Source organism: Stegostoma tigrinum, chromosome 4 (assembly GCF_030684315.1).
Source record: "Stegostoma tigrinum isolate sSteTig4 chromosome 4, sSteTig4.hap1, whole genome shotgun sequence".
NCBI lineage: Eukaryota > Metazoa > Chordata > Chondrichthyes > Orectolobiformes > Stegostomatidae > Stegostoma > Stegostoma tigrinum.
In genome coordinates, this window is record NC_081357.1 from 68,570,131 (window position 1) to 68,581,981 (window position 11,851).

At 40.5% G+C, this 11,851-nt stretch overlaps 1 protein-coding gene across 1 annotated transcript in view; it reads right to left on the minus strand.

Annotated features, from left to right (window-relative positions):
• themis (thymocyte selection associated) overlaps nt 1–10,195 on the minus strand; it is a 58,774-nt gene extending 48,579 nt beyond the window's left edge. The window contains exon 1 of the mRNA XM_048531605.1: nt 9,765–10,195. Within this exon, the coding sequence (XP_048387562.1) occupies nt 9,765–9,855 (91 nt within the window). The 5' untranslated portion in view covers nt 9,856–10,195. The remainder of the gene's footprint in view (nt 1–9,764) is intronic.
• Between the last annotated feature and the right edge of the window lie 1,656 nt (nt 10,196–11,851).

Here is an 11,851-nt window from a genome sequence, read left to right on the forward strand (position 1 = left end):
TGACTTCAAAATTTACTCCAGGACAAATGACCCATGAATTTCCAGGATCACTCTTTCAGTTTGTAATGTTTAACAGTTAATATACATTGATAACTTACATTTTTAATTCAGCAATCTCTTCTATTCAAAAGAAGCATGGATCAGAAACTCAGCATTATAACTTAGTTGCCATCTCTGATCCATTCCCTCTTTTGAAAGTGTTTCTCCAACAGAAGCATTAGCCATGAGTCATAGAAAGTAGACCCTCAATCCAGCACATACATGCTGAACAAGTTTCCCGATCTAAACTTTTCCCACTTGCTTACATTTGTCCCATATCCCTCTAAACCTTTCCTGTTCATGTACCTGTCCAAATACCTTTTCAATGTTGTTATTATACCTGTATCTATCACTTCCTCTGGTTGTTCATTCCATATGTGCACCACCCTCTGTGTGAAGAAGGTGCCTCTTTTAAAGCTTTTCCCTCTCACCTTAAAACAATGCATTCTAGTTTTGAATTCCCCTACCCTAGGGAGTAAAAACCTTTGCAAGTCACCTTCCTTATCTGTGCCCATCATGGTTTTATAAACCTCAACTTCCTGTGCTCCAGTGAAAAAAGTCCCAGCATATCCAGCCTGTCCTTATAACTTAAACTCTGCAATCGCAGTAACATCCATGTAAATCTTTTCAATTTAATAATATTCTTTCTATAACAGGGCAACTAGAACTGGAAGCAGTACTCCAAAAGGGACCTCACCAATGTCCTATACAGCCACAACATAATGTTCCAACTTATGTATTCAATGCCCTGACCAATAAAGGTAAGCGAGTCAAATGCCTTCTTCACCATCCTGTCTATATAAGTGTCATCTTCAAAGAACAATGTACCCACACCCCTAAGTCTGCCTGATCAGCAACACACCCCAGGGTATGACAGAGCAAGTTCAGTGAGCTGACAGAAGCAGGAATAAGCCAATGTTCCTAAGCATAGAAATGCACTGTAGATTATAGCTGCTATTATAGCACTAAACACAGTTTAAGAGAAAATGTTTCTGTCATGTTCCATTGGCTTTTCAGTGCAATTCAAACAAAATCTGCAAACCAATGGAAAGGATAGAGGATTTTCATGCCCAAGCTTTGGAGAGGGTTCAGAGGAGGTTTACCAGGATGCTGCCTGGACTGGAGGGCTTATCTTATGAAGAGAGGTTGACTGAGCTCGGTCTCTTTTCATTGGAGAAAAGGAGGAGGAGAGGGGACCTAATTGAGGTGTACAAGATAATGAGAGTCATAGATAGAGTTGATAGCCAGAGACTATTTCCCAGGGCAGAAATAGCTAGCACGAGGGGTCATAGTTTTAAGCTGGTTGGTGGAAAGTATAGAGGGGATGTCAGAGGCAGGTTCTTTACGCAGAGAGTTGTGAGAGCATGGAATGCGTTGCCAGCAGCAGTTGTGGAAGCAAGGTCTTTGGGGTCATTTAAGAGACTGCTGGACATGTATATGGTCACGAAATTTAAGGGTGCATACATGAGGATCAATGGTCGGCACAACATTGTGGGCTGAAGGGCCTGTTCTGTGCTGTACTGTTCTATGTTCTATGTTCTAAGTTACATCCAGCTCAAATTAGGTTTCTGAGAGCATTTGCAGCAAGGAACTTTATGGTGCAGGAATGGTAGGAACTGCAGATGTTGGAAATCTGAGATAACAAGGTGTAGAGCTGGATGAACACAGCAGGTCAAGCAGCATCAGAGGAGTAGGAAGGCTGACGTTTAGGTCTAGGCCCGAAACGCTAGCCTTCCTGCTCCTCTGATGCTGCTTGGCTTGCCGTGTTCATCCTGCTCTACACCTGGTTATCTCAACTTTATGGTACAACCTATTTAGGAAATGTGCAATCGGGGCAATCCACCGCTTAAGCACATGGGTTACAGTTTGGATTTCTTACAGTCAATTTTCAGTGAAGATTATCAAGTACAGAAAATGCAATCATCTTGGAGTTGTAACCACCTTTGAGTATTTAGTTCAAAAACCCTAATGGGAGAGTTTGCTGTTTAACCAAAGAACAGTATGTCTCTGTGGTGCAAAAGAAGTTGAAATAACTGAATGTGGAAAAAAAAAGCAAATGCCAACTGCTGGAACAGTGATAGTTTCTTAATACAGGAGAGGAGGTGTAAGGAATGAAGTTAACAATAGAACACTATGAAACAATAAAACATGTTCTACAGAGTAAGAAACATTCATAAGAACATAGCAGCAGAAAAAAAATCATTGAGCTCCCCAGAACTCTATCCACCATTACAGATCATGGCTGTTCATCTCCCATGGCATAACATCCCTTATTACCATTTAGTAACTGGAAATCTATCAATCTTTTGTCTTGAAATTACTATTAAGTGAGTTTCCACACCTTTTTGGGTACAGAATTCCAAAAGTTCAGCACTCTCTGTGTGAAGATGTTACTTCTAATTTCGGTCCTAAATGGTTTTCTTTTTAGAGTGAGACTGTGTCATCCAGTTCTAGACCTGACAGTCAAGGAAACCATCCTTTCTACATCTACTCTATCTCTTTAAGAATGCCATAAATTACTTTGAGATAACTTCTCATTCTTCTAAACTCCACACACAAAACTCCTCAATCCACCTCACAGACTGTCTGATTGTGTTAGGAAATCAGTGCGATGAGCTTTCCAACCTTTTACCGTTTAAGAAGTACTCTGTACCTTTTTTCCTCCCATCCAAGCAGGTAATCTCACAGTTATCCATATTGTATTCCATATACGTGGTCTTGGCCACACCCTCAGCCTATCAAAATCCCCCTTAAAGACTCTTTCCGTCCTCCTCACAACTCCATCAAGTGATAGATCATCTGCAAACTTGGAAATACCACAGTTGGCCCACACATCCAAATCATTGATATGTATTGTGAGCTGAAATCACATTAGTGCCATTTTCAAAGAACAATGTACCTGCACCCCTAAGTCTCCCTGTTCTACAACACACCCAAGGTATGACAGAGCAAGCTCGGTGAGCTGATAGGAGCAGGAATAAGCCATTGTTCCTAAGCACAGAATTGTACTGTAGATTATAGCTGAGATTATAACACTAAACACAGTTTAAGAGAAAATGTTTCTGCCATGTTCCATTGGCTTTTCAGTGTTCAAACAAAATCTGCCAAACCAATGGATAGAGGATTTTCACGCCACTTGAGGCACTTCATTAGTCACAGCCTGTTCATCTGAGAATGACCCATTTATTCCTATGGCCTGCTTTCAGCCTGTTAAACAATCCTCAATCCATGCGAGTGTATTACCTCTAATTCCATGTGGTTTAATTTTGTTTACTAACACATGGTATGAGACTGAATTAAAAGCCTTCTGAAAACTCAAATACACCATGCCCAATGGTTCTCCACTAGCTCAGATCATCTCTGCCAGCAATATCCGAAAACAAATGATCAGGTTTGTCAAATATACAAAGTAATTGTATAATTATGGATAAATTGTAGACATTTCTGGCACAACAAATGAAATATATAAGAGATAACATAGTGTGGAGCTGGAGGAGCACAGGAAGCCAGGCAGCATCAGAGGAGCAGGAAAGTTGACTTTTCAGGTCAGGATCCTTCTTCAGACATGGTCCCAACCCGAAATGGAAACTTACCTGCTCCTCTGATGCCGCCTGGCTTGCTGTGTTCCTCCAGCTCCACAGTGTGTTATCTCTGTCTCCAGCATCAGCAGTTCTTACTATCTCTGAAATTTATTGGAGTTGCTTCTTTTTTATGTTTAAAGAAGAAATTCCAAAATGACCATCTCATGATCATTTATTGAAGTAATCACTTACAAAGGCAGTTATCAAATGATCTTGCACCACAAACAATGACACTTTAGGGTTAGTCACACAGGGAGTCTTGAGCTGAAGAAAATGTTCTATAGGACCTGCCAAATTTTACGCCCCAATTCCTGATATGTAGTCTGATGCCTAAGACTCCATGATGGGGATGCAAGTGTGTAAAGTCCAATCTAATAAATTTGTGATGATTTTTGCAAATTCAAGTTTTGCAAAAGAATAAACAGAGCTCGGTGCATTAATCCAATGCATTCTTCAGTTATGCATGCCTGGAATATCCCTCATTCAAACCTTAGACTTCGACGAATTAGCAAGTGTCAGTAGATATTTTAAATCAAACCATTTGAAATATGTCTGGCAAGTGGGAATTGGACCCTAGCCTTCTAGCTTAGAGGTGGCGACAACACGATACCCTTGTTCCAATCCCAGTGGAATTGGCTGCTTGCATTAAGGGAAAAACAAACTGCAAAGAGCCAGTTATCATTTGGCCTAGCTTTTGGCCACACACCACATGGCAGTTTGCTCACAGTATAGGTTTCAGGTGCATAAATGCTTGAAATAAGATTTACATTTAAGGTTTGTGCTTTTCAACCTCTTTGAAACTAGTTCCAATTGCAATGTAATGCGTAGCATGGTTAAGTAAAACTATCACTTCAAGCACAACTGAACATTTATCTTTCCACTGTGAAGCATGAAGAAGTAATTCATTGAATGAGACTTTATTTTTGCATCAGATAAACAAATGCCTTTAGAATTAAATGCAGAAACATATAATAGTTGTGTGGGTGAGGAAGGGAAATTTATTTCTTGATTTTCTTGTAAACTTACTGTTTTTCAGTCAAATGTTGGGGAAGAGGAAACAAAATAAAGCCAATGGAAAAGCAGCGACGATTCACGAGCAATTCTGTTCTACTTTAAACTGTAAAATTTAACTCTTTCAATTTATTTGCATGGAAACTATCTTGCAACTTGTACAAATTGCATAACAATAAAATACCATTGCTAATAATCTGAAAACTAATTTTGTTATGGATGTGAACATGTTGGAAAGAATGCAGGAGAGGTTTACTAAATGGTTCTAGGGTTGAGTTACTTTAATTACATGGTAAGGATTAGAGAAGTTGGGAGTGTTTTCCTCGGAGAGGAGAAGGCCAGGAAGAGATTTGATAGATGTTTTCAAAATCATGAAGGGTCTGGTAAGACTGGACAGGGAGGAACTGTACCTACTTGTAAATAGATTGAGAAACAAAGGGCACAGTTTAAAACTGTTTTTCAAGATAAAACAAGTGCAATGAGAGAACAAGTTCTTTCTGAGCAGTTAGGTTCTGAAACATTCAACAGGATATTGAGTGATGATTTAAATAGAAACAGTGTTCAGAATTACAGAGAAAAGCGAGGAGTGTGGCACAAAATTAAATGTCAAGAGAAAAATAGGATGGGCCAAATGGTCTCCTTCTGCACTGTAACAAATCAGTTACATTGCTAAAAAGAAGTTGATGCTTTAATATTTTCAACAGCAAAACAATTGAGAACTGTCTTTCATTCTGTGCCCAGAAAGTACTGCTTCTTAAAACCTGAGCTTTTTTTTCATTTCACATCTGTTTAAGTAAGTATCTTATATTCTCTAAGAGGTTATTAGAGGAATAACATCTCAGAAAGGCCAAACACTTGTTTCAGACATACATCATATTGCAAATGTAGACAATAAACCAGGATGCAATTTACACAACAAGAACATCTGGAAATCTATTGCAATAGCAAAGTGAACAACTGAGACTGAAGGAAATTATTGAAGTATATGCAATCAAAATAGTACAGGAAGCCACTTGGCCATCAAGTCCATACTTTATAGAGCAATTTAATCAGTTGCATTCTCTGCCCTACCACCTTTTAAGTTTATTATGAAATCCTCCTCACAAAATCACATTTCTTGAGCATCACGATTTCCTTAACTAGACAACTCCCGTAAGTATAAATATTCCGTGTCTGGTAATGTTGAGCTTGCAGCTGTCTCAAATAGTAAAAATTGGAGAATCAGAGGACATGTTGCAGAGAAACAGCAGACAGAATGTTGCATGCACAATACTATTAGATTAGCTGGTGAACAGATTATTTTGAAAAACAAGGGAGCTGTATAGAAGGTCACAGAGCAACATCAAAAACTTCTCAACAATATGTGCAGAAACAGTGGAAGTTGGCTGCACTTAAAACTTTGGGTGCTGTACCTAGAAAATCAGTTGTGTTAATTACTAGCAAGTCAGACAATAGGGTTAGATCAGAAGCTTGGAGGTCAGCCATTGTGAAACATAACGGTAGTTTAGAGAATCCTCAAGAAGCTGAGAGGAAGCTCCACAGAAATATTAGTTCCTAGAAACAGCAAGGATTTAGACAATGAACAACTCTATTTCAATTGCAAAACTGTTGATTTTGAAATCCAATGATTGCTCTCACTGGTTGACCATAGTTGACACACATTTGATAGTATTTGCACTGGAAGAAGATTTTCTCTGTGCAGAATGAAAAGAAAATCCATTAAAAATGGATTTGACAATTTGGTGGAATGGCAGAGATGGCAAATAAACTTCAATGCAGTCAATTATGAGGAGATGCAAGCATTATGTTGCTGTTAGAATGAATGGCAAGGCTGGTAAGATTAGGGAACAATGGATGAATAAAGATATTGAAGCTCTAGTCAAGAATAAAAAAAATCCAAAATAGATACAGACAACTGGGATCAACTGAACCTCTTGAAGAGTAATAAAGAGGGGGGGGGGACGCATTCTTAAGAAGAAAATCAGGAAGGCAAAGAGAAGCTATGAGATAGCCTCGGCAGATGATTAAAGATAATCCTTGAGAGCAAGAGAGCAACTGGAGAAAGAGTAGGATCCATTATAGATCAATGAGGTTGTCTTTATGTTGAACCACTAGAAGATGGGAGAGATATTAAATGAATAGTTTGCATCAGTTTTTACTGTTAAGAAAGAAATGGAAGCTAGAGAACTCAGGGAAACAAATATTGATGTATTGAAAAATCATTCACATTACAGAAGTAGTAGTGTCGGAGGTCTTAGAAAACATAAAAGTAGATAAACCTCCAGGACCTAATCAAGTGTATCACAGGACATTGTGGAAAGTTAGGGAGGAAATTGCAGGGCCTCTAGCAGAAATATTTATATCATTTACAAACACAGGTGAAGGAGCAGAGGACTAGAGGGTGGCTAACTTTGTGTCTTTATTTAAGAAAGGCTGTAAGGAAAAACCTGGAAAGTACAGACCTAGTCTGACATCAGTGGTGGTTACGTTATTGGAGGTGATTGTGAAAGGTAGGATTAACATGCATTTGGGGAGGCAAGGATTGATTAGAGATAGTCAACATGGCTTTGTGCAAGGAAAATACTATCGTACTTGATCAAATTTTTGAATGAAGTCACCAAAAAGGCTTATGAGAGTACAGTGATAGGCTTTGTTTACTCAGACTTTAGTAAAGCTTTTGTCACAGTTCCACATGGTAAACTAATCTGTAAAGTTGGATCACATTGGATTCAGTGTGATCTTATAGAATTCTTTTTTATTCTTGACTAGAGCTTCAATATCTTTATTCATCCGTTGTTCCCTAATTGGATATGAATTTGGCTTTAAGGTAGGAGACAGAGGATGGTGGTGGAGAGCCGTTTTTCAGATTGCAGGTCTGTGACCAGTGGTATTCCTCAGGGTCCGGTGCTGGGACAACTTTTGTTTGTCAGTTATATAAGTGATTTGGATGAGAATACAGGAGACATGGTGAGTAAGTTTGCAGAAGATACCGAAATTGGCGGTGTAGTGGACAGTGAAGAAGATTATAAAGAGATTTTGACCAAGTGATTCAATGAGATAAGGAAAAGCAGATCGAGTTGGGTAAATATCAGGTATTGCATTTTGGTAATACAAACAAGAACAGCATTTTGACAATTAATGGTAGGGCCCTAGGTAGTATTGTAGAGCAGAGAGACCTAAGGGTTCAGAAACAATATTCTTTGAAATTTGCATCACAGTTAGATTAAGGTGGTTAAGCAAACAGTTAGCATGCTTGCTTTCATTGCTCAGACCTTTTGGGTATTGCAGAAGGGACGTCATGTGGCGGTTGTGCAAGACGTTTGTGAAGATGCTTCTGTAGTGCTGTGCACGGTTCTGGTCACCCCTGTACAGGAAAAATATTATTAAACTAGAAACCATTCAGAAAATGTTTACCAGGACGTTGCCAGGAATGGAGGGTTTGAGTTATAAAAATAGGCTGGAAAGACTGGTGCTTTTTTCACTGGAGCGTAGGAGGTTGAGGGGTGATCTTATACAGGTTTATAAAATCATGTGGGGTATAGACTGGCAAGGGTCTTTTCCCCAGGGTGGGGGATTTTAAAACTAGGGAGCATATTTTTAAGGTGAGAGGAGAAACTTTTAAAAAGGAGAGTCGTGTGTGTGTGGTATGAACTGCCAGAGAAAGTGATGGATGCAAGTACAGTTAGAACATATAAAGGACATTTGGATAAGTTCATGGATAGGAAAGGTTTGGAGGGATATGGACCAAGCTCAGGCAGGTCGGGCTAGATTAGTTTGGGAACAAGGTTGGACCAAAGGGTCTATTTCCTTGCTGTATGATTCTATAAGAATATAAAATAGGTGGTATATTCCAAAGGAGGGTGCAGGAGCAGAGGCACTTGGATCTCTTTGTGCATAGGTCTTTGAAGGTAGCAGGACTAGTGAAGACCAGCAGTAAATAAAGCATACCTCACCTTAAGTACTGTGTACTGTTGTGAGCACCATATTATTGGAAAGATGCAAACACTTTGGATAGAGTGCAGAAATGATTTACAAGAAAGGTTTCAGGAGAAACTTCAGTTACAGGGACAGATCAAAAAGTTGGGACAGTTCTCCTTGGAAAGAAAGCTGCTTGAAAATGTGGTAGACACAGTTTCAATTGAGACATCCATGAAAACGTTAGATGTATGTATAGAAACAGTGCGCAAGACAATGGGGAGAAAGCAGGAGATTGGAATTAGATAATAATAGTCGTTTAAAGAGACTTTTCTGAACTGTAACACTTCTGTGAAGGTATGAAATAAACTACTAATTTTGTTATACATTGAAGCAATCCTTCATACGTATAGAAACATCTCTCAGGACAGGGATTCATATATAATTTCGTCTAACTGAAATGAAATGTCATATTCGTGAAATGGATTGTTTTTTTTAAACCGAGAACGATTTCCAGAATTAACTGAGCGCTCAACAATGGCGTTGTTTAAACCGGTACTGATTGCATTGCATACAAACTCCCAGTGAACGTGGTTTCCAATAACTTTACAATCACCCTCTTCCAAATATTGACCGAAATTACTAGATTTACTTTATTAAAATAATAAATATTCAAACAAAAGATAATGGTAGCCTTCTTTCCTATTTTTTCAGCAAATCAAATCTCAAATAAACTCCTGAGTCAAACTTCACTGCATTTTAAGCACTTATGTTCGCCTTTCAGAGGAAAGCTTATTTTAGTTTGAAAAACGTGAAAAACTTAATTTTGCATTAAGCAATGCATTTGAACGATGCAAAAAGTCAAATGCATCTTCCAGAAAGCGTAACCCGTCTAACGTGCTTACATATTGTTGAGTATTGTAACATTTTACTCAAACTGAGGGTATCACTGGCTAACTATTTGATAGAGAAATAGATCGATAAAAAAGTATCAGGATTCAGCCGACACGTGGTTTTGAGATAACTGAAGGTGCTGCAAAATATCTGAAAACTCTGCAAAGTTCCAGCGTCGTGAGGTTTGTTGCATCGAAAAGTCTCACGCTTTATTCAGTCAAATAAACGCCAGAAATGATGCATTAGGCAAAAAGGTTTATAAAAATAAAGTTTTACAAGCTCAAATTAACCGGAAAATCGCACCGTCTAAAATCCAATCTTTACCTTGAAAGTAAATCCCAGACTGGATCTGTAGTATTCTCGGAAGAGTCAAGGGATCGAGCGAGTCGATGAAACTCTCGAGAGTTTGCGCCATTGCATTGAAATTTCCTCACTAAACTGCAGAGCATCAGCGTCGAAGACTGCAGTCCATGTTTCAAGGTGCTCCTAGTCAGTCAGTTTCCCTGCCCACTAGAATACGGGTAAATATCACTAAATGTGAGCTAAATATCACTGCCCACTATAGACAGGTCAGTCCTCTCTGTCCAGTTTAAGACATGAATCTCCCTATCTAGTGGAAGCAGGTCAGTGTTCCCAGATAGCGCAAGGTTAGACTGCAGTTCCTTGTGCCATCCTACTCTCACTCACGGTCTGAGAATAGTTTCGCAAAATGTTCCACCATCAGAGATTGCTTTCCAAATCTCAACGAATGAATCAGTTCATCACCACGACAGCCGAATGTGCAAAATGCAGAACAATAGTAGGCGGCAACCCCGGAAACACAATAGGCAAACTCGCATATTGTCAACGTTTGCAGCCTTCCTCAAAAGGTTGTTTTTATTTCACACTGAAAGAGATAGGTATCCCAGTGTGGCCGTAACATTTATGTTCACATTCAGACTTGTTCAGCTTTTATGCTACTTGTTGATTCTAATGAGTGGTTGATGATTTCCAGATATTAAAGACTGATTTTTTCCTAAAATAAAATCAGAAATGACAGGAATCTTAATTTAAAATGTAATCGGGAAACTTAGAAAAGAGGGTGCTGACATCTCCCACTATATATCAAATCACTTCGGACCAAGACGTTGGGTGCGCAGACTTCAAAATAATAACTGGGACTAAGATATGTTTAATGAAAATTCAGGAGGAGTTTGACACTTTGAATTGCGAGTGAGGTGGGCGCTGTGGTTTCATGTTTGTGCAAACACAGATCCCACACTCTACAGCGCCACGCAATTTCATCCATCAATGCTTCCACAAACGGTCTCCTTCCTGCCAGAGCCTGCGGATTAGACAAAGCAGTGATAACGGGAATTGCAGATGCTGGAGAATCCAAGATAACAAAGTGTGGAGCTGGATGAACACAGCAGGCCAAGCAGCATCTCAGGAGCACAAAAGCTGACGTTTCGGGTCTAGACCCTTCATCAGAAAAGGGGGAATGGGGTGACGATTCTGAAATAAATAGGGAGAGAGGGGGAGGCGGATCGAAGATGGAGAGAAAAGAAGATAGGTAGAGAGGAGAGTATAGGTGGGGAGGTAGGGAGGGGATAGGTCAGTCCAGAGGAGACGGACAGTTCAAGGAGGCGGGATGAGGTGGTAGGTAGGAAATGGAAGTGCGGCTTGAGGTGGGAGGATGGGATGGGTGAGAGGAAGAACAGGTTAGGGAGGCAGAGACAGGCTGGGCTAGTTTTGGGATGCAGTGGGGGGAGGGGAGGGGAGATTTTGAAGCTGGTGAAGTCCACATTCATACCACTGGGCTGCAGGGTTCCCAAGTGGAATATGAGTTGCTGTTCCTGCAACCTTCGGGTGGCATCATTGTGGCACTACAGGAGGCCCATGATGGACATGTTGTCTGAGGAATGGGAAGGGAAGTTGAAATGGTTCGCGACTGGGAGGTGCAGTTGTTTGGTGCGAACTGAGCGGAGGTGTTCTGCAAAGCGGTCCCCAAGCCTCTGCTTGGTTTCCCCAATGTAGAGGAAGGCACACCAGGTACAATGGACACAATATTCCACATTGGCAGATGTGCAGGTGAACATCTGCTTGATATGGAAGGTCATCTTGGGGTCTGGGATAGGGGTGAGGGAGTAGGTGTGGGGGGGCAAGTGTAGCACTTCCTGTGGTTGCAGGGGAAGGTGCCGGGTGTGGTGGGGTTGGAGAGAGTGGTCTCTCCGGAAGGCAGACAAGGGTGGGGATGGAAAAATAGCTTGGGTGGTGGGGTCGGATTGTAGATGGTGCAAGTGTCGGAGGATGATGCGTTGTATCCGGAGGTTGGTGGGGTGCTATGTGAGAACGAGGGGAGTCTCTGGGAGCGGTTGTGGCGGGGGCGGGGTGCGAGGGATATGTTGCGGGAAATGCAGGAGATGCGGTCA